We start from the raw sequence: 23534 nt of genomic DNA, 5'->3' as shown, positions 1-23534 counted from the left end.
ACGTTATCTTGAGACCCCGCCCCGGCTACGTGCCCAAGGTTCCCACCACTCTCCCGAGAGACCAGGTGGTGAACCTGCAGGCGCTCCCCACCGGGGAGGAAGACCCAACCTATCCGTGTTGTGTCCAGTACGCGCACGGCGCCTCTACTCGGACCGCACGCAGAGCCCAGAAGCTCTGAGCAGCTATTTCTGCTATTTCTGCTATTTTAGCAGTCTGTTTCGGAGGTCAGCAGAAGGGAGGGCTGTCTCCAAATAGAGGCTGGCGCACTGGATCGTGGATGCCCTCGTTAGGGCATACCGATCTCTATTCGCCCCTGCCCGTGGAGAGTGAGGCACACCCCTCATGGGCACTGGCTCAGGGCGCCTCTCTGGCAGACATCTGCAGAGCTGCGGGTTGGGCTATGCCCAACAACTCCGTGAGGTTCTAATACCTACGCGCGGAACCGGTGTCAGCCCGCATCCTGGCAAGGTTTGGGACCGGCAGCCGGTAGGGCGTACGCCTGCGGAAGCCCTTCCCCCTCCGGGGGGAGCAGTGGCGATCCCGCCTCACTTCTTTCCCCTCGGGTAAAGAACAGGCATTCCATCCATCACTAAGCACCCTTCCAGGGGACAGGCTGGGCAGAGCAGCCCTGCCCCCTTAGGCCGGGGAACAGTTGAGTTATCTCCCACATAGCTCTAACCGGACCTAGTGCTCCAGACGTGGTAACCCCCCCCTCCGTGGGCTGTTCCGTCTGATGTATCCTCATGAATGGTTCCCACCTTGGCAACCCATGACCTCCCCAGGTGGACTCCCACCTTGCGGTTAACTCCTGCAGTCCGCACATTCCTCCCATGAGTTCTCCCCTGATGGTGAGACCATGTGGTGTCTCCCCTATTCCTCCCTACGGTAGGCAGTGGCCTCTGCAGCGTTTTTCCCCCAGGGGGGAATAATGCTTACCCAGTGGCCCGTACGGTGCCGGGCGGCTTCTCGCCATTTAGAGAACTAGGCCTCCGCCCGTGACGGCCGGTGACAGGGGCTTCCCAACTTTGTGTAAAGCTCTGGATCCCCCTTCCTCTCCACTGGAGGGTCATAATTTCGCGTTAGCGTGTTCGTCTGACTTGCCCAGGCCAGTCAACGTCGCTCCGCAGAGATTGTGACGCGGCTCAGTGCTGTGGCGTTTTCCATAGGAACCCCATTCTGTCGGTTCGACACAACGTCGAGAGACCGACAGAAAGGGAACGTCTTGGTTACGGATGTAACCTCGGTTCCCTGATGGAGGGAACGAGACGTTGTGTCCCTCATGCCACAACACTGGCCGCCCACCCCAGCGGTCGGGGGAGGATGCTTTAGGCTCCTCAGACCAAAGGTGAATGAATGAGCACGCCGGCTTCCCTCTTATACCCGGACATCCGGGGAGGAGCCCGGCATGCAAATTTCATTTGCCAATTTTCATTGGCCTTTTCTAAATACTCAGAAGATGACAGGTTCTCAAGACAAACCCCATTCTGTCTGTTCGAAACAACGTCTCGTTCCCTCCATCAGGGAACCGAGGTTACATCCGTAACCAAGACGTTTTTACTTAACTACGTGTTTTCTGTGGCAAGTAGTTGATTTTATAAATGATAAATCAATTAAGTCTTAAAGCAACGTGTTTTAACTTTAGGGTGAGATGGGTTTACCAGGTGACCGAGGTCCAGAGGGCACACCAGGAAAAGGAGTTCCTGGTGAGAAGGTACTGTACATTGTCGTTTCCATTGTTTCATATGTTCCATTCTATTCCATTAGATCTAGTTATAGTTTAAATGTGGGCACAGCATTACAAACACTGATTAATACAGTCATGAACGTAGAATCACACATTTGAAAGGACTTTTCCAGTAATCACTGTTTACCCATGTGGGTGTTAATTGAGAGACATATTTCATATCACTCATTGCATATTTACGTCACAGTACAAAACAAACATTTACTGTATGTACTGTAATGTGTTTACAGAACGAATCAGTCATTTACTGTAGATGTTTCAGGCTATACCACATACTAGGTTAACGTTGAAAGCTGTCAAGAACATTTCCAGGTCATTTTTTAAATCCAAAAAACAAATGTTGTATTGTTACCTTATTTTAATGACAATGACGCACAAATTTCCACAAATCTGATTACTTTAATGCAAAAAAAAGGAATTGTAATAAATTCTACTTTAAATATTATATTTAAAGTTCTCAAAACCTTTAACATGTAAATTCTTATAAGGTTGTAAAATATGTCATGTCATTTGACTTTTTAAATATTACAGTAGGACAATTGGGAATTTTTGTTGTGAATAATTAAAAAACTCAAAAATTCACATACAATGTAATCATCTAATAATAGAGAATGTGAATATGTTGAATATGATGAAAATTGTAATGAATATAAATCTTTTTCAGGGGGACCGGGGTGACAGAGGACCTCGGGGTCTCCCGGGAAGTTCAGGAACAGTGGGACCCCCAGGGGCCAAGGTGGGTGGCACAGTGACAGTGATTAAACACATGCAATCTGGTTTTGCACAGGGAATGTGAGGGTTAATGTCAAGGTCGTCGTGTTTAGAAGTTTGGAATGTTGGACTTTATGATTCTATGACTTTTTATATGTCTTAAACAGGTTTTAGGCTTTTCCGGCTGCTCATAATTAACGGAATAATGGACATGCTTCCCGGACTTTATCATTAGAGAATAAAGCCATGATATATTGATCTATCAGTCACCAAGCAACAGTTTACCTCTATTAAAGACATAGTCACGATATTAAAAGTAAGGCACACATTATTGTGCTGTTGCTGCTACTGTATGTACAGTAATGCAAGATGTTATATAACACAATATAACACACATTATCATTTAAAGTCATGAAAGACAAAGAAATATAATTAATAATAGTAAAATTATCTTAAATAACAACAATAATAATGACAATAATAATAATAATCAAAATAAATAAATGAATAAATTATTGCAGTGATTATAAAAGTCTTGATGATTAAAAATGTGTCATTAAAAAAAATAAAAGTCATGAAAGACAAAGAAATATAATTAATAATAGTAAAATTATCTTAAATAACAACAATAATAATGACAATAATAATAATAATCAAAATAAATAAATGAATAAATTATTGCAGTGATTATAAAAGTCTTGATGATTAAAAATGTGTCATTAAAAAAAATAAAAGTCATGAAAGACAAAGAAAAATTATTAATAATAGTAAAAATAATTAAATAATAACAATATTAAAACGATCTTAAACAACAACAATAGTAATCATATTAAATACATTAATAAATTATTTTAATAATAATAAATAAATTATTACATTATTGCAGTGTTTATAAAAATCTTGATGATTAAAAATTGATTTAAAAATCTTGAAAGACAAAGAAAATTAATTAAAATAGTGAAAATAATTAAATAATAACATAATAATAATAATAATAAAAGTATTGTGGTCATTATAAAAATTGTATTTATATGTTTCAAAATATGTGTTTATTATTATCTACACAACTCAATATATTTTTTATACTTTATATTTTACTAGATCTTCTTTGAAACTGGATATGTTACTGTTCTGGATCATGAAGGCTTTTATGATATTTGTATTAGTGAATGTACAAAGTACTGTTGTTACACTGGGCGTTTTTTTCATGAGTCAAATTTGCCTTTCTATTGAAAGACATTTAGACTTAATATGAACTGATATATCCTTTCACAATGCACAATAACTTTTAAATAACACAGCATTCTTTTTTTACACAGCACTATAAGCTAGAAAATTAAACATACATGGGATAATAGATTTAGTTATCTTAATAAGATTTTCTTTCATTTTTACAGGGAGAACCAGGAAGTTTTGGTATGGTGGGTTTACCGGGACTTCCGGGCCGTGGATTACCTGGTTCGAAGGTGCATGACTTACACTTTTAACCAATAATCAATCATTGCACAGTGAACCTTTTACAATGACTTGTATGGGCTTTATTTGATTGTATTTCAATTTTTTACACATATTTGTTATGCTTTTTTGTTAGGGTGAACCAGGACCACCAGGCCCCCAAGGTCCTGCTGGAGAACCTGGGGTTGGGACTGCAGGACCAAGGGTAATGCCATATGAAATATGTTCTCGTACTATTTTATTTATAGAATTGTTTTACCAAAATTAAGCCAATGTTGGGATGTTTCAGGGTGATCGAGGAAGTCCAGGGCTGATAGGACCACAAGGAATAAAGGGGGAGGGTTACCCTGGACCCCAGGTGTGTGATGGAGACTTAATTTAATCTTGAGTAAAGCAAAAAGAAAACTAGTAAAATTGATCAATGTTATATTTTCTTAGGGACTTCCAGGGTTAGCTGGGCTACCAGGTGACGTTGGACCTCAAGGACAAGGAATTCCTGGACCAAAGGTTTTGTAACACCGAACTAACGATGATCTATTTAATTTATTCACAACCATTGCTGTTACTATTTAGAATGCTATTTGTTCTCAGGGAGATAGAGGCTTATCTGGTGGTCTAGGCCCTACAGGGCCTCCAGGAAATGGACTGCTGGGACCAAAGGTTGTAAATTACCTTGATTAAAAATGAAATTTCCTCAGAACTTACTTAATACTAAATATAAATGTGGCATTTTAAAGGGTGCAATGGGCCAGACTGGCGCTCCTGGTCCACCTGGCATTCCAGGGGAGGGTATTCAAGGCCCCAAGGTAAAAACACAATGACCATACTGCCAACAACCAGCTCAGCCTCATAGCTTTATGTAATGTCTAAACAAACATTTTGTCATAATATCATCAGGGGGAGCCAGGGTTTCAAGGGTCCCCTGGCCCTAGGGGGATTCCAGGTGATGGTCTGCAAGGAGAGAAGGTAACAGATATATGAGTGTTACATAATTTAAAGTTTGAAATGCAAAGATAGAATAATATAGGCTCCTGGTTTCAGGGCAACAGAGGCCTGAAGGGGGAACATGGAAAAAAGGGAGGTAGAGGAGAACATGGAATAACTGGACAAACAGGACCCAAGGTACTAAAGATGCTTTTGAACTAGACCACACTCTCACCTGATGAGCAGTTCAAGTCACTCCCACCTGATCCAGTAATCACCTGTAGACCACAAAGTATTTCTCAACTCAAGTTTTTGAAAACGATCCCGTTATCGTCCCTGTGAAAACAGCAAAAACGCAGCTGTGAAAATGCTGATGTCAGCTGCATACTGTATGTATTACTATAGGCACATGCGAGCATCCCCAAAACACCAATGGTGGCATACTGAAATGTGTGTTTGTGCTACCCAACATACTGATTATAATTTCTTTTCCATTTTCTGGAGAAACAAATCCATCTAGGGGCACTATAACTTCACAACTGTGATTCGGTTATTAATAATGGCCATTATTATGTCAGTATACACACAAATATTGGGAATTGTAGTCATTTTCTCGACTTTTCCCATCCAGTTGGACCCCAATGTTAAAGGGAAAGTTCACCCAAAAACGTAAATTCTTTTACCATTTACTCACCCTCAGGTTGTTCCAAATCTTTATCAATGTCTTTGTCTGGTTGTGTCATTATTCTGCCTCATCATGTCATGTCTATTCTTGTTCTTGTGGCAGAGTCATGACAAAGCCGTAGGTTTTGTGTGGAGAGAGACATTTTGGCCCTTTCGGCCTTCCATACTCTCTCTCTGTTCCTCCTTAGCTTTCCATCAGTGTTTCATCCCCTACACCTGCCTATTGTAATTATCCCTTGTTAGTTCCCCTATTTAATGCCCTTGTGTTTGCTGTCTGCACTTGGGTCCTCTCTCCTTGTCTCACCACCTGTTCATGACAGGTTAACCACAAAGGAAGATATTTGGAAGAGTGTCAATAACCAAACAGGTCATCCTCCATTGACTATCATAGTATTTATTTTCCCTACTATGGGAGTAAATGGGGGATGAGATCTTTTTGGATACTGAAAATAACTTCCTTTTTGTTTAGCCGAACAACAACATTAATACAGGTCTAGAACAATCTGAGAGTCAGCAATGGAAGACAGGATTTTTGTTTTCGGGTGAACTAATTCAATTTAATTAAATTTTATTTATATAGAGAAAATAAGAAAATCACAAAAACACAAAAAAGGTAAAACACAGCACAGTGCACGGTGTTTACAGAACAAGCAAGATCTTTCTAGTAAATAATATCTAATAAATGCAGTCTCCCAGTGGTTTATTTTGCATATTATGCATCAAGTGAATGCTTAGTTATTCTAGGTGTTATCAAAAGCCAAGAGTTTTGAGATCTTAGAGAGCGTGATGGGTTGTAATGTGATAGAAGCTCTGTTATGTAGGTAGGGGCTTAACCGTTTAAGGCTTTATAAGCAATTAAAAGAACTTTAAAGTCAATACGATACTTAATGGGTAACCAGTGAAGGGTTGATAACATTGGGGTTATGTGATCGTATTTTCTGAACCTGGTTAGAACTCTGGCAGCTGCATTCTGAACTAACTGTAGTTTGTTTATTGCTGATGCAGGACAACCACTAAATAGTGCATTACAGTAGTCAAGTCTTGAGGTCACAAATGCATGAATAAGCTTCTCTGCGTCAGCAACACATAGAATATTTCGTAATTTAGCAACATTTCTAAGGTGAAAGGTGGCTGTTTTTGTGACATTTGAGATGTGATTTTTAAATGACAGGTTGCTGTCTAATATAACGCTGTGGTCTTTAACTGTATTTGTTGGAGTAACAGTGCAGCCTTCAATTTGCAGGTTATAATCTGAAATATTCTTTTTACGTGTCTTTGGTCCGATAAATAATATTTCTGTTTTATTAGAATTTAAAAGAAGGAAATTACTAGTCATCCAATGTTTTATATCTTCGATGCACTCTGCCAATTTGGATAGCTGGAAGGAATCATCTGGGGCCTCATTTATAACCGTTGCGTACGCGCAAAACATGCCCTGAAAGAGGCGTACGCCACTTCCCACGCAAAAGATGGGATTTATAAAAACAAACTTGACGGAAAAATGTGCGCACCTGCAAGCAAACTCTGACCCATGCGTACGTACATTCTGGAGACAAATGGTGAGTTAGTGAACTTAGATTGCAGAAACTAAGATTGATATAAACGCTTATAAGCATTATGCCTCACACACATTTTATTTGACCTCATATCCGTTAAAGATCCATATTATCACGAAGATTAAATCTGCAGAGTTATTTGCGCTTGAGTGATAATTGTTTCATGCACCTTCTTGTAAAATCCAACTCAAATCTTAAATAAAAATTCAATGTAAATATTTAATCAGCGCTGTCTCACCATCACACTATGAGCGCATGAGGAGGAGATGATCCGACTGAACAGGGACAGCATCAAATATGATAACTGCAGAACACAGGGTAAATAAACACTAAATATATTTTCCTTAAATACTGAGCATAATCATAGAATGTCAAAGTCTGGAAATACAGCCATTAAGCTCTCGCACAATCGTTTCTCTTTATGTTCTCGTTATCAGTCCTAACTATCATAACAAAACCGGAATGAAGAAGCATTCGTCTTTTACAATGATGTCTTCAAATGTTATCTCAGGTGAAGGACACCACTAATGAGGTTGTAAGGCACCACCCGCTGGTCCAATGACGGTATCCAGAGGCGTGGCGAAGGCTTCACACGTGTTCTTGTCTTCCTTTGTTTAGTGAAACAGTATTTGCATGAAAGCACATTTCACTTAATTACCTCTATTTTATCTGACTCCAATTTAATAATATCTCGACTTCTCATTTAGTTTACATTTAACTTTTATCATTAATAATTGTGAAATTTGGACGGATGTCTGATTCCTCTGTTTTATTCTAAGTTACACTCCTTCATCCGATTCTCAATGTCGCTTAGAGTCTCGCGCCGGCCGTTATACGCGGATCTCACGGTCACAAACTCGCCAGTCTTGGTCACTGCCAGAGGTTTCTATGACTAGTAATGCTCAGATGGCCGTCTCCAACCAGCACTTCCTGAAACATTATTTGATCTAGTCCCCTTAGACTATTGACAACTTAATTAAAGTAATGATTTTTCCAACCAGAGGTCATGACCACTTCATAGAGATAAATAGACCAATCTTACTTCCTCTGACGGTAGCTTTATATAATCATGCCATAGTTTCCTATGTACACTTAGTTAGAATAATATTACAATAACCAGAGGTTTTGGTGACTTGCCCTATTTAGATTGGTCAGACAACCCATGTGCTGTTCTAAATGGAAACGATAGCCCCTACGGTCTAATTACACTTAAATTAATGCCAAGCAGTTAGCCAGAGCTCTAAAATCTCAGCTGTCGTGCCCAATGCTCCACCTAATACAGGATTCTAGTCCGTCACTAACCTGAACGTAGATTTGCGGTAACAAAGGATATAGCGTGATCTACTAAAGTTTATAAACTCAGAACAATACAGAATGAATTCAAACATAACAATTTATTAGCCAGGTAAGCATAATTCAAAATCCAATTCAAGGTTCAATTCAATAATCAACGGCAATCAATATAATTCAATAACAAATAATAGAAAATCATAAGAAATAAAGCAAAGAGAAGTTCAATGTTGCATACCTGGCAAGAGACGACACACAGGAATTTGTGCGGGAGATCTGGCTACAGATTCCCTGATATTTTTGTCAACTTCCCTTAAATACCAAACCAGAACAAAGCATTATGGAAGTATTCTTTAGAGTTAGGAATTTGGCTGTGATTGGGTCTTGTGATCCCTGGGGCTGTACTTCATCTGCATACAGTAGGTGATTGGTGAAAGTCACCAAATGTGTGAGAAATGTTCCAGCACTGAGGGAAGTTTGTTAAGTTCTTACAAAACTTTGTCATTACATTGTTGTTATGGGAGTGAGACCATTGTACCAGTTGCAATGAGACCTTTTGGATGTTACCAAACATGTGTATGTTTTTGTGTATGTGTTGTGTTCTTTTCTTGTGTACGGTCCTCAGAGCTTTTGGGTGTCCTGCGTTGAGTGAGAGGGGAGGAAAGGAACAGTTGGGGGTGCAGGGTGAGGTCTGCATCTGTGATTCACTTGTATGCATCGTTTGAGATGTAGGTGTTAGCTCAGTAGGGAGTTTGCTGTACTGGAGGGAGTCCGTTGTTTCTCAAAGGAAGGTGTCCTTTTGGTTCAGGTTTCTCACTGTATTGAGAGATGCTCTCTGTCCTTTTCCCGAGATGATTATCTTTTTATCAGGAATCGGTGTGTTGTTCTTTCAGGAAGGGGCACCCTTTTGGCCTAGGTTCCCCACTGTGCTTAGAACCATTCTTTGTTTCTCATGAGAAGAATAGTCTCTGGTCGGGACATCTTGGCTCCGACCTTACAAGGTGTTAATGATCAGTCTAAATGCTGTAAACATTTAAATGCTGCAGAGACCTTCTTTGGCTTTAATATAATTATATAATTATAACAATTATTAAGTTGGAAATCTCAGTGAATCTCATGTGTGGCCATTTGTGATTTCGTTACGGAGATAAAGGATGGGATCGGGGTTTTTTGTTTAGCATTTTTTGTTATATTTCTATGGCATCTGATAGCGGTTTGACCAGGAAACGGTGTACGCCCATTATGGTGCGTGTTGTCAGGCTTAACAAGCGGATTGGATGGCAGGCTTATTAATATACGAATCAGTATTCATGAGGTGCTTTGCATTGACTATTTATGGGTAAAAATGGGCGTGTACAGGGCGGGATATGAGGCTGATTCATGTACGCACACTTGCAGGTGATCTGTGATTTATAAAGCGAATATTGCTTAGAGGTGTGCGTATGCACGGTTTTATAAATCGGATTATTTTTGGGCGTACGCTATTTTTGGTTTTCGGGCGCACGTACACTTTTAGTAAGGATCCTACGCACAGTTTTATAAATGAGACCCCTGGTCTTGATGAGATATATAGCTGAGTATCATCTGCATAACAGTGGAAGCTAATTCCATGTTTTCTAATAATGTTGCCAAGGGGCATTATGTATATGGAGAATAGCAAGGGTCCTAAAACCGATCCCTGAGGTAATCCATAATTTACTTGCGTTAGATTTGATGATTCCCCATTTAAATGGACAAATTGATACCTGTCTGATAAGTAAGATCTGAACCATTGTAGTGCCTGTCCCTGAATACCGGTATAATTGTGTAAGCGATCTAGAAGTATTTTATGGTCTACAGTATCGAACGCAGCACTAAGGTCAAGCTGTACTAGGAGGGAGATGTTACCTTTATCTGATGCTATAAGCAGGTCGTTTGTAATTTTAACGAGCGCAGTTTCAGTGCTATGATGCGGTCTAAAGCATGACTGAAATTTTTTGTGTATGTCATTTTTTTGTAAGAAAGAGCACAACTATCCCTTTAAGATGTCTTAATATATCTAATACATGAAGCAATGCAAACACAGTAGAATGAGTAAATGTAGTGCACTTTCAATGTTCACTGTCTTTACTTACATTAGAGGGATCAGGATTTTTTACTTGACAAATGACTATAATGTATATATTGAGACTATAAATGACTGAAATTATATTGTAGGGGCGATCAGGAGAGAAGGGAGAGCCTGGCTTGTCGGTGAGTCAAAACATCCTTTTCACTTTTATCAGAACACAAATCTTGCATAAATTATATACATCTCTGTTTATATTAAAGAGAGAAGAGGTGATCCGAGTAATTCTGGAAATATGTGGTATGTAACCATCTCTATCACTGTAACACAAATATTTCTAAATAAGCTTAATAGGGATATATTTATTGAACTCTGGGTGTTTGTTTGTAGGATGTGGATTCAAATGCAGGAGCCCTCTGGAGCTGGTCTTCATTATCGACAGCTCAGAGAGTGTTGGCCCTGAGAACTTTGAGGTGGTTAAGGATTGCGTAGACGCTCTGATGGACCGCGTGTCCGTGAGCTGGGATGCCGCGCGTGTAGGGGTGGTGCTCTACAGTCATGTGGACATGGTGGTGGCCAGCCTTCAGCAGATGTCCGACCAAGCTGGGATCAAAGCTGCCGTACGTAGGATGCCATACCTGGGAGAGGGGACATTCACGGGCAGCGCCATTCACCGGGCTGCTCAGCTGTTTCAGGCAGCCCGGCCGGGTGTAAGGAAGGTCGCGGTTGTGCTGACGGATGGTCTGGCGGACAAACGGGATACAGTGAGTCTGGAAGAGGCTGCGGAAGAAGCTCACGCTGATGGGATTGAGATCTTTGTGATTGGTGCTATGAACAGCAGCAACTCACAGTACACAGAGTTTAGGAATGAGATGAGCGTTTTAGCCTCTGATCCGGATTCTGAATACGTCTACTTGATTGATGACTTTATGGCACTGCCCTGTACGTAGGCCAGACTGACATGACAAAAGTGTGATTTCCTTGAAATTATGGTGTACTTAGCTAAATGTTTTTCTGTTTTTTTATATGATTTAGCATTGGAGGAAAGGCTGCTGAGTCAGATCTGCGAGCATGATTATGGCAACGCTTTCCGTCCATTTGGGCCTGGTCCAGTTCCAGACAGTTCTGAGGCTCCCATCAGTAATTACATCATCACAGAGAGCAAAAAGGTGTTCTTACATACTTAAACATTAGGAACTTCTTATCTAGAAAACAATATAAGCTATCTAATGGTTGTTAAAATCACTTATAAAACTGAAAAAAATAGCAATATTTCTTAATGCTTTGTCAATTATGTCTGAGTACAACAATGTCTGACTAGATAAAGAAACAATTCTATTAAATCTTAATAAATAATTAACTACTACAGTATTAATAAATAAATATTAAATTAAAAAGTAAATAATTTCCAAAACATTGTTAAATATTAATTAATCTTAAGCATTTTCTTTAAAAAATGCACATATAAAAAATCTAAATATATTGTTCACATTATTTTAAAAGAACCATCAACTTTATGCTTACTGATGTTATGACTGGTAATAATCTGAAATTCTCTCTTTATCCTAGGTGGGTCTTCGAGCAGAATTTGAGACCCCTTCTCATCAACTATTAGACTACGAAGGTGTTATTTTTAATGAGTCTGCCAACGAGCTACCTAAAGTGACAACAGACCCATCAGGAAACATAATGGGACCCAAGTCCTCTATCCCAGCACTGGGACCCCAGACACCTTCAAACGTGCTGCGTGTTCCCGAAATCAGCCCACAACCACTACCCCCATCTCAGCCTGAGGTCATTGTAAAAGGTAAATCTTATTTATTTATTTGCTGGGCAGCATCTCTACAAATTATAAACATCGCTTGTGTCAGTGTGTCATTGCATGTTTGCATTTACATTGGATATGTATGCTGTTGTTTTTTCAGATGGAGGCTGTAGTCAGGAACTGGATCCTGGGCCATGTCGGGCATACAGTGTCATGTGGTACTATGACCCGGAGGCCAACGCATGCGCACAGTTCTGGTATGGTGGTTGCCAAGGCAACAGCAACCGCTTTGAGACAGAGGACATTTGTAGAAAAACCTGTGTGCTGCAGACATAACACACCCTCAAAATCAAGCACAATGCTTTATTCACTGATTTATTTTCGTCAAGCTTCGTTACCATTACAATTATGGTGATATACAGTATGTTTATTTAGTGCTGTTATTGAAATGGAATGTGTCAAGTTTTGTTTACTATAGTTGCACTTAAAGTGTTTTGTATACTCCATTAAAGGGGTCATTTCATGAAAACCAGACTTTTTCTGTGTTTATGTCTATAATTGGGTCTCTGGTGCATCTACTGACTCAGAAAACATGAAAAATGACAACCCAGTAACTTTGTTTTGGTGAGCCAATCTCTGCAAGCCTGTGAGCAAATGAGCCGATCCGATTTTGTGCCCTTTCTGACGTAGATAGAGGTTCTTATTATAATATAACTGCCCCTCATCTGAACATTTCCACCCATGGTGCTGCCGCCATTTTTGTTTTCGCAAGCGGCATACGTGTATTAGTTCCAACACCATGGCAAAAGTTCGAGCAAAGCATGCTGTTGTGTTGTTGGCTGCACAGACCAGCACAGAACACTATCCCAGCCTCAGAGGAGACGAGAGCAATGGATTTCCTCCAGCCCGTATTTTTTTAAGTAACACCTCACGGACTGTGTCAACTTGTGTAAAAGTATGTAAAATGTCACTGTGACACATTTGTCCGTTCACTCGTAGAAAGCAATGTGTATGGTTTGTAAACACGCAACAGATTTGTCCTTTGTAACGTTACTTTCACTTATAGAGAAAACACGACGCGTTTGTCTTGAGACTTTCACTTATAGAAAGCAGTGTGTATGGTTTGTCATGTGTACTTTCACATATAGATAATATGACTTGTTTGTTAAGTCCGTTCGCTTATAGAAAACAATGTGTTTGGTGTTTAAAGACGAGACACGGTGTTCATTCGCTTTATGTGACCCATTCTTTCTTGTTTTGTGGTTGGAAGCACAGGCTTACAGCCCTGCATCAGAGATACTCTTATTATAGGATAATGAAAGGGTCTGTAATACTTCCAATTAGTGTTGTCAAAAGTACCGGTACTTCTGGTCCAAGTCGGTACCTAAAAATAAAAAAGATGTCGGTACCTAATTTTCATAAGACCCGGTACCACCGCCGTCCCGGGTCAACAGGGTACTGATGCTCTGTCTGACAGGTTGTCAGTCGGAAACTTTTCATAGACGCAATAAGACGTGATGAGCGGATAAGCGCGGCTCCGTTCCACAAGAGATGCGCACAGAAATACTTCAGATTAAAGTCATATCACGAAGAAAACGAACAGAGTTTTGTGGTGAAACGAGGAAGCATCCGGATTTAAGTTAACAAGTTCAAGCGGTAAGTTTCAAATTCTGTTCGCGTTTGCATTATGAATGTTATATCATATGTTAAGTTAAAGGTTACGTTAAAACAAACGTCCCTGTTTGCGTGTTAATTTGTTAGCGCCAATGATAATCCAGTCAAGTGTCCTTATTAACCATTTAATGCTTTTATAACTGTAATGGGGTAAAATAAGTGGGAGGACAGGATGGGGTTTACAGTACCTATTTTATATAGGCCTATCTGCAATCTATGTGCTAGAAAACTAGCATACTAACTGTATGACTAACAATGTGTATGTCTTGGATAGATAACTCTATTAGGTTTAAAAAGACACATTTAAACTAAAGAAAAATCTATCTGTTGCATTTATTATTTTAATATACAGTTACCTTAATGTAAGTAATCTTGTGTAAATGCAGTATAAAAACTGATGTTTGTTTTAATATTGCATATGCATGTTTGTTCGGTCAGTTGACTTACTGAAGTTTATTCTATTTGTCTTTTACAGCAGCAGACTGAGCAGGATGAAGACCCCAGTGAGCACACAACAGTTTTGGCAACAATTAACTTGTATACTTCATGTATACAAAATGGCATTGCTTTCTATACATTTATATTATCAATGAGCTTTATTAATAATATTGTGTTTCAATTAGCATGTACTGGTGTTTTGCTTTGGTACCGAAATTGGTACCGAGAACCGTGGATTTTTTCTGGTATTGGTACCGACTACTGAAATTTTGGTACCGTGACAACACTACTTCCAATTGGAGAAAGCATGACGGCTAACAAAATCATCCATTAAAAAACTCGTCTCTGGTCTACTTTCCTGCGTTCCGCTTAAGCCTCGGCGTTAGCATTAGCCGTTATGCTTTTTTGGCTAAATGTTGCAGGTTTGCCTTCTAGTGGCTTTGCGTGCCTGCATTTTCTGCTGGAAAGGGGTGGAGACTAGCAGCTCATTTGCACTTAAAGAGACACACACCAAAACAGCGTGATTCTCCTCACATGCAAAACTGGGCATGGTATAATAAAAAATCTGTGGTGTATTTTGAAACTTCACAGACACATTTTGTGGACCCCTAAGATTTACAGTATATTACGTAAAAGTAGAAAAATACCTTGCATTTTGTAAAGTTCTAGAAAAAATGTGCTCAAAGGTATTGTGAAAAAATCCTCAAACCATTTTAAGTGTATACAGTATGTCTATTAATACATACTGTATGAATTATTGCTTTATCAGTACAACAATATACATTTTAACGTGTCTCATTCATGTTTGGCAATTACATGATTTGCCATATACAGTAGTCAACAAGTGGATCAAATAGGTTCATCAAAGTTGTCCTAAGGCAAGAACAATACCAGTTCTTGTCTAGGACAACTTTGATGAACTTTTTTTATCCACTTCAAATGTTGACTACTGTAGTTTAATATGACACATGGTTAAAATGCACAGTATTTTGTCCCTCACCCTTTATGGGTAGTATTGCGTGTTAAAATATCAAATTAAATATTGATTAACATAATTTTATTAATCGTTTTAATGATGTTTGTTGATGTTTAAATTGGCCATATGCCCTTAGCAGTGCGCATGAGCTCATAAGCCTTAGTTAGATAAGGTAATAGTTTTGAACACTGATTTGTTTATGTACTTGCTCAATAATTAATTTTTAATCTAAACAAATTACAGATTACTTTAAATAAAAAAGAACCTCTGAAATCTGTTTAAAATCAATTTGATTAATAATAAATACAATTATTACAATAAATTTAATAATTGGTTTACTTCAACGTACCATTAATATTGTATGAATAAAGTTAAACAGATACTATTTTGACTGCTCTGTTATATTTCAGTTACAAACTGTAAGTAACAGGCTACAGTATATGAGGTCAAATATCCCAAAATACTATTCATCTGGGTCATTTTTGTATTTATATCCATATGGGCGCAAGTGATGGGTGTAGTACTCTAATATGTACATTTTTGCTGTATTTATGTAGTGAAAAGAAATGGCTAAATCTGAACAGCATCCAGGCCCCTGAAATGAATAAACAGAGCAGAGAAGAATGTCACCTAGTGACAAGCTCTTACAGTATGCGGTACATAGGCGTAATTTGCGGGTGGATGGGTGGGTCATGTCCCCACCACTTTTTGCCAAAGTCAATTTTGTCCCCACCACTTATTGTAAGAAATAAAAAATACGGAGTGTCTATTTACCGTGCAAGTAGCCCGCTTTGTAAGCAGAGGCTATTTATACTAACTTCGCCCATCAGTTTCAGATTGGAATAGACAAAATGTAAGAAAGGCACACGAAGCTTCACTGCTCCCGTGACGTAGAGCGTAAAGCAAGTGTTACCTGCTTCATGTCGTCATGGGTTCGCGACTGCAGTTTGCTGAACTTTTTCCCTATCACATATCAGATTGTAAAGGTATTTATTTTTAATAAAATGATGAAAATATTTGAAAATGGCTGTTCAAGTCATACATGTACCAAACATTTTGCGCTTAATTGCACTTTGATGCTATATATTCGTCCTTATTGTTCTCGACATGCGGTTGCTATCGCCTATTGCAAAATTAATTACATTTTGATACTTGATAGAAAACTCCAATAAATGGAAAAAGTCACAACTTTGTAGTTTCATGAGTTCAAAACAAAATTTAGAAAGTTTGTTGTATATTTGTAGCCTATCAGGCAATGCCCGTAGTAATTAGTGAAAATATGATTTTTTTATGATATTATTTTCCATCTGTTTCCCCTGTATACTTGAATGTTTGTCCTTATTAGCAGGGGGTTGTCAAACACCAAATTTTTAACATGGGGAAAACACACATTCGTTTAAGTAGTTTTTGTTTCATCACGAATTACAGTTTTTCTCGATTGCTAACACACAATTCATGAAACAACTCACCATTTTCTGACAACCATAAACACATTCTCAGAACAATACACCAACTTGTACAAACCCCACACACAAACAGCCTCAATTTGCATAGGTTTAACCATGTTCTCATTCAGAAAACACAAACACACAATATAATTAACTGAAGTGTCAAGTTGTAAACTCAAATAGCACACATTTGTCCATCAGAAAAACATTCAGTTGCAAAACTGATGACACACCAACCAGAATCTCAGGATAATATCAATAGGAGCACAGGTAAGTGTGCATCCTAGAATCATCTACTGCGCTTTATACTACTTACAGTAAACAGTATAGACAGTATAATCACAGTACACACTTTATATGAGAGAAATTTCACTATTCTGTATCCAGTAAACTGTAGCATGTGTACACCCTCAAATTTGTGATTATCAAGTTTACAAATGTGCATTTGTAGCCTTTTTTACCTGTTCCGTATTTTTGCAGAAAATTGTACACTTTTACGAAATTGGGCCAAAGGTGCAGAGGATGCCATATTTTTTACATCGCCTCCTATTGACAAATCGCCTCACTGTTTTGTTTCCTTTATCTTCTCTGTAAGTCGCTTTGGATAAAAGCATCTGCTAAATGCCTGGCTGTAAATGTTATTTGTGCAGATGTGTACTGAATTGTGTTGCATGACCAGTTTACTGTAAATTGTTCTTTGGTTTTTGAACTTTTCTTGTCTTGTAAGATCATCTTCATCTACTTTCCAATAGTGTAATGTTTTATTTTTATTTTTTCCTAAAGCTCATTCTTGTACTTTGCTCTATGTGCACTCTTTTATGTTGTATATTCTAATAAACACTAATCTGTCAAATTATTCTTAAGTCCCACAAAGAGATTTTAATAACAGTGTTTTGAATTTATCTCACCAGTGTTTAAGACTATGTTGCAGTGTGGGTGTTTTTGAGGGCTTGTGTGTCATATCTGGGGGAAAAGTTTGTTTTTTCAGCAAGTTTGAATGGTTTAGAGAAGAGAGCTTCATTTTGACCTGAAAATAGGATGTTTGGGGAATTGGGTGAGATGTTATGGATTTGTGTTCACTGTTTTGAGAATACGAGGCATAATTTCAAGAAATGTGTTTAAGCAATCGAGAAAAACTGTAATACGTTTAATTACGTACGGCAACAGCCATCCTTACATATAATAAAGCACAACATGCTTTAAATGATCTACTGATGAAAACATGATATAGTTTAAAAACAAATGGAAGCAGATCTGATATGTGAAAAATTAGAACAGTGAGATAAGCGGTTTCGAACCTGCTTCACGGCGGTGTCAATATTACTTGTTATGCGTCTTTAGCACTAACGTTACACCACTGAAGCAGTCGATAAAGCGGCGCAGTTTTTATACTGTTTTCTAGAGGAGTCACCTACATGTTTCGCGCTTGTGACGTCCATGAATATTCCCGACGAGTTCTTACAGAAACAATTTATTACAGTATTGTTTGTGTCGTCTTTGTCCCCACCACTTTTCAAAACAAAGTTACGCCACTGATGCGGTAAATATGTGAAATGCCCTAAGAGCAATCAAAACACAGCAAAAAAATCCTGACCGCGAGTTTCAGAAATCATGCAAGAAGGGTTAAATAATGTTTAAGTGCAATTTCCGAGAACAGTCGGTCATGTGATCTCAACACTGTAGCCCCATGAGGGGCAAATAAAACATATTTTCAAAGGTTTTACTATGTATGTCAATGGGATTGAAACTTTTGTAAGTGAAAAAAATACATAGTGCAACTTAAACTTATTTATAAGTATACGTTTACTAAATCAGATATAAAAATGAGAATTTCAAGAAAATGTATTGATTATCCTCATGTGGGAAAACGGTGTGTAATACAAAAACATTATGGTTTATTGGTTTTAGTAATGACTTGCCAATATTCAGAGTAACTACAGAATGCACTGCACCTTTAACATGTCATCCCTACCTCAACGGGTTTATAATGATCATAGAGGAGATACCAGGGTCGTGGTCTGGGTGGTTGTCTAAGAAGGTAGTAGTCAGGAGGGTAAGGGTGAAAGGTCTGTCTCCCCAACACATCCCTGGAATCACTAGTTTTAACTCCATCTTCTCCATACATTTCCCCATTACGATATCCTCCAGTGTTGTGGTGTGTTTGCAAAGTCCATCAGCAAAACCCTTTACGAATCTCCTCAAAGCCTCTTTGCTAAGAATGTACCCAGCCCCTCCACTACAAAAGTGACAAAAGGTGTGAACCTACATCCAAAATACAACGGTTCCTCTGAACTGTGCTTTGACAGGCTGTAGCGCAAATTCTCCAGGACAACAAACGTGTCATCATTGGCTTTGAGGAACCAATCAGCATTGTCCATATGGTGCGCATGAATGTACTGGAAGGCCCCTATGGTCTTCCAATAGAGATGACTCCGTCCTTCTGAGATGTTGAGCCCTACTGTGGGGAAATCTGTCTCTTCTGAGATCATGTACAGGACTTTGTTGCAGTGTTTGGCAGATGTGGCTCGAACATGCTTGGTTCTGGACTGCAAGTGTTTGGGCATTGTCAATACCCAGCAGAACACTCTTACCTTCTGGCTAAGGTCAAGGGCAACACGTTCGTTCTTGGCTGTAAAAATATTCAAAGACACATGACAAAACACTGACCGATATGGGGTAGGGATGCACCGATATGTACATTTTGTAAAAAAATTATGTAAAAAACCAAATCTTTAACCTTCAAACTTTTCTGGTATATTTTTTATTTAATAAACAAATTATAGATGTTCTTCTAGAGCAACCCAGAATTTTTTTCCTAATAGCCACAAGTCTAACAGGTCATAAGACAGAAAGCATTCAGACAGCAGTCTGATTCAAACAATATGCTTTTGAGCCTATAATTTACACATTCATAAATACTGTATCTACATACTGTACCAACATCAACAATGTTTTGCTAATAGCAGTAAGTGAATGATCACGACAGAAAGACAGTACTGTACTGTATTTTAACTGTGCGCAGCGTGCAGTTGAAGAGGTTTAACCAGAGGAAATGATTTATGATTTATCGGCAATAATATATCGACCTAAATTTTATTATCGGCTGATACCACTAACATTAAAAATGTCCATTTATCGGCCAATACCGATATGGCCGATAATTTATCGTGCATCCCTAAAAATTAGGCATGTCAACAGGTTTAGATCAGACAACAATAGTCAAGGAGTGGTTATTTTGGAACAGCTTACTTCTTTTGGAGAACCACAAAATGTCAAGTTTTATCAGACACAGATTAATAACTTAATAATGGTAAGTACAGTAAACACTTAGATACAATAGATATTTTACCAACAGTGTCCACAAAAAGAGTCAGAGCCTTTTGTATACTTAAAAGTGTCTCTAAGAGAAGGACACTTGTTGCTATGCCACACAAAAATAAAATGTAGTGTCGAATAATTTTAATGGCTATAAAAATATCTTCAAAAAGGCTCGCCGTTAATGTAATTTGGTAAAGGTTTCTATAAACCCTGCCCTTTATTGTACCATGGGCATCGGGAGCAGACAAAAATGTTGGTTGGACCTCCCCTAGAATGGTATGAATGGTAAAACAAAGTTAACTAGTGGTTTTAGTGGTGTTGTGACAAAGATGCATGTCATGTAGTTTGCTGTAGTTGCTGAACTCGCCATGCTACATTTTTACATCAAATCAACAGGCATTTATTTTCACCAAAACTAAGAAAATATTTAAAAAGTGGCTAACAGCTGTTTAAAAATAAATTTTCCGGTAAGGTTAGGGTAATAGAGAGTGGGACTGGGGATGGCTTTATATAATAATTATATAGTATATATATCAGTACTGAGGTGCTTATAGCATCTGCCACTATTTATAAGCATCTTTAAAAGCATCTAGCTACTATTTACACGGCAAAGAAAATACAGCTTTTTTACACAGTATAAACAAAATTTGTCACTATTATTACTTACTGTAGTGTAAATAGCATATCGCTAAGAAATGCTGCTATTTTCACTTAGTATAAACCAAATCTGTTGCTATGAACGCAGTAAATGAAGCAACAGGTCAACATATGATGAACATTCACTTAAATACAAGCTTTTTAGTGACAGTATGTGCACACACTGCCAGACCTGGTGTGCCAGGCACCAGAGTTCCAACTGGTAACACTTCCAATTGGAGAAAGCATAACGGCTAACAATATCTATTGACATCTATTAATAACTAGCCTCTGGTCTCCTTTCCTGCGTTCCGATGAAGCCAAGGCATAAGCATTAGCCGTTACACTTTTTTTGGCTAAATGTTGCAGGTTTTCCATCTAGTGGCTTTGACAGAGCTACCCAATGTCAACAGTTTGACCAATCATACAGGGCTTACTGAATTCCAGCAAATCAAATTACAGAGGCCAAGCAGAACTTCTTCCATTCAAACCGAAGAAGACAGAACGTTCAGCCAATCAAATTGAAGAAGACAGTCGGTAGGCCAGCACTAATGAGGACTAGTGAGACGTGGGAAGGCAAACAAAGCCAACGGTTTTACAATAAAAATGATAAATGGTAAGATTTTAGAGATGCAAACTACTTATCTTTTGCGAGTTCTTCTATTTTAAGTGAAAACTTAGGTGGTTTGCCACATAATGTAAGACCTTAACATGTGTTCGACTTGCCTAAAAACATAACATATACAGTAAGTTTATAGCATATCAGAATCAGAAAGAGATTTATTGCCAAGTATGTTTGCACATACAAGGAATTTGTTTTGGTGACAGGAGCATCCAGAACATAGAAACAGCAACAACAGTACACAGAGACCATAACGCAATAGAATACAGTACACAATGATTTAAATAAGGGCCTATGGGTATAAAAAATTAAGAAATACAATACAATAAACAAAGCTATGTATGTATGTAAATATGTACAAGTAAAAAATAAGAATAGACTATTGTAGTACAAGGTATGTGCTATATACAACAGAATGAATGAAATATAATTTACAGAAAAAGTTGTATAAAAATAGATAGTGTATTATCTGGAGGATATAATTAATATTGCACTTAATTATTATTGCTTTATAATTATAATTATATTATTGCTATATAATTATATTATTAATTGCACGGTGTGTAAAAAGCGACGAAGCGAGCTACGATGTCACTGATCACTATCTTATAACATGTACACTGCGCTGTCATGGCTCTGCTTCCTTAGTCATGTTTTTCTTGGTCCTGTAGCAGAGCCATGACAAAGTCTTTGGTTATGTGTGGAGAGAAACATATTATTGTCCGTTTGACAATAATATACGTTCTCTCCAGTGTCTTGTCATTGACCCCATTCCTCTCGTTTCCTCGTAATCTTTCCCTGAGTGTTTAATGTCTCACACCTGCCCCATGTCGTTATCCCTCGTTTGTGTTTCCTATAAATACCCTCTTGTTTCTTTGTCTTGTGCTCGTACATTGTATGTGTTTGGTGCCTGTGCTGTGTGTTCCTGTATCGTGGTCGTGCTCTTGCCCGTGTTCCTGTTCCTGTTCGTGTTTTGTGAGTTTTGTGAGTTTTGTGCCTCGTATGATTTAAGACGTTTGGTCGTGTCTTTGTGTGTAGTTTATTTGTCTTGTTTTCATTTTGCCCCCTCGTGGGAAGTCTCTTGTTTTATATATGTATATCAGTTTCGTTTCCCCCATCGTGGGTGTTTTAGTTTCTGTTTTTGGTTGTGTTTTGTAAAATAAAGTATCTGTTAACCCTTCACTGCCTGCCTGCGCTTGGGTTCTCTCTTCCACCACGCTCTGGTCGTGACACTGCGCACTGCAGAAATCAGCCACTTAACTCGTTATCGACAGGGTAGAGCAATTACCTCGACTACTAAAGATAGTTTCGCAAAGAGCTTGCCAGATCTGACTCCTTTAATAACCATACCAATAAATACAGAATCGCTCGATGACATAACCAGCAAATTGGGCACTATTTTCTCTAATACATTAGGTGCTTTCGCACCTATGAAGTCAAAAAAGATTAATGAGAAAAACATAGCACCATGGTACAATAGCACCACTCGCGCCCTTAAAAGAGAAACACGTAAACTGGAGCGCAAATGGAAACAAACCCAATTAGAGGTCTTTAAAATTGCGTGGAAAGAGAGTGCAAACTGTTATAAAAAGGCACTAAAAGCAGCAAAGGCTGAGCACCTCCGTAACCTCATAGAAACTAACAAAAACAATCCAAGGTTTTTATTTAGTACAGTTGCTAAACTAACAAATAAACAGACTTCACCTGACCTGGGTATTCCGCCGCACCTTGGTAGCAATGATTTCATGAATTTTTTTACAGAGAAAATCGAAAACATACGAGACAAAATAGTAAAAACTCAACCTCCAAGTCTGTCCTATAAATTAGTACCAACCATCGCCCCAAAAGAAAGGCTACAGTGTTTTTCACCTATAAAACAGGAAGATTTAATTAAACTTATTGCAACATCTAAACCTACAACTTGCTTATTAGACCCCATACCAACTAAATTATTAAAAGAGTTATTACCCGTTGCAATTGAGCCCATTTATAACATTATCAACTCGTCAATTAATCTAGGCCATGTCCCAGGACCCTTTAAACTGGCCGTCATTAAGCCTCTTATCAAGAAACCAAACTTAGACCCCAATGAACTAGGAAACTATAGACCGATTTCAAATCTCCCTTACCTGTCTAAAATACTAGAAAAAGTAGTGTCCACTCAGTTGTGCTCTTTCTTACAAAATAATGACATACACGAAAAATTCCAGTCAGGCTTTAGACCGCATCATAGTACTGAAACTGC

At 38.4% G+C, this 23534-nt stretch overlaps 2 protein-coding genes across 5 annotated transcripts in view; one reads left to right on the top strand and one right to left on the bottom strand.

Moving 5' to 3' along the window:
* The window catches only part of col28a1a (collagen, type XXVIII, alpha 1a), a 114215-nt gene extending 101520 nt beyond the window's left edge, over positions 1-12695 (top strand). For all 4 annotated transcript variants that reach the window (XM_057354902.1, XM_057354901.1, XM_057354903.1 and 1 more), the window contains 16 exons: positions 1644-1712; positions 2410-2481; positions 3854-3922; positions 4048-4116; positions 4201-4269; positions 4350-4418; positions 4503-4571; positions 4649-4717; positions 4809-4877; positions 4953-5033; positions 10562-10597; positions 10676-10712; positions 10803-11354; positions 11448-11581; positions 11982-12219; positions 12338-12695. In XM_057354902.1, coding sequence (XP_057210885.1) covers positions 1644-1712; positions 2410-2481; positions 3854-3922; positions 4048-4116; positions 4201-4269; positions 4350-4418; positions 4503-4571; positions 4649-4717; positions 4809-4877; positions 4953-5033; positions 10562-10597; positions 10676-10712; positions 10803-11354; positions 11448-11581; positions 11982-12219; positions 12338-12513 — 1878 coding nt within the window. In that variant the 3' untranslated portion in view covers positions 12514-12695. The remainder of the gene's footprint in view (positions 1-1643; positions 1713-2409; positions 2482-3853; positions 3923-4047; positions 4117-4200; positions 4270-4349; positions 4419-4502; positions 4572-4648; positions 4718-4808; positions 4878-4952; positions 5034-10561; positions 10598-10675; positions 10713-10802; positions 11355-11447; positions 11582-11981; positions 12220-12337) is intronic.
* Positions 12696-15728: 3033 nt separating this feature from the next.
* The window catches only part of c1galt1a (core 1 synthase, glycoprotein-N-acetylgalactosamine 3-beta-galactosyltransferase 1a), an 18126-nt gene continuing 10320 nt past the window's right edge, over positions 15729-23534 (bottom strand). Inside the window, 4 exon segments of the mRNA XM_057354812.1 lie at positions 15729-15860; positions 18686-18810; positions 18813-18959; positions 18962-19342. Of these exon segments, the coding sequence (XP_057210795.1) occupies positions 15729-15860; positions 18686-18810; positions 18813-18959; positions 18962-19342 (785 nt within the window).

The sequence above is a fragment of the Triplophysa rosa genome, linkage group LG16 (genome assembly GCF_024868665.1).
Source record: "Triplophysa rosa linkage group LG16, Trosa_1v2, whole genome shotgun sequence".
Taxonomy (NCBI): Eukaryota; Metazoa; Chordata; class Actinopteri; order Cypriniformes; family Nemacheilidae; genus Triplophysa; species Triplophysa rosa.
The sequence above is the reverse complement of the archived record's forward strand: the minus strand, read 5'-3'. Positions and strand labels throughout refer to the sequence as shown.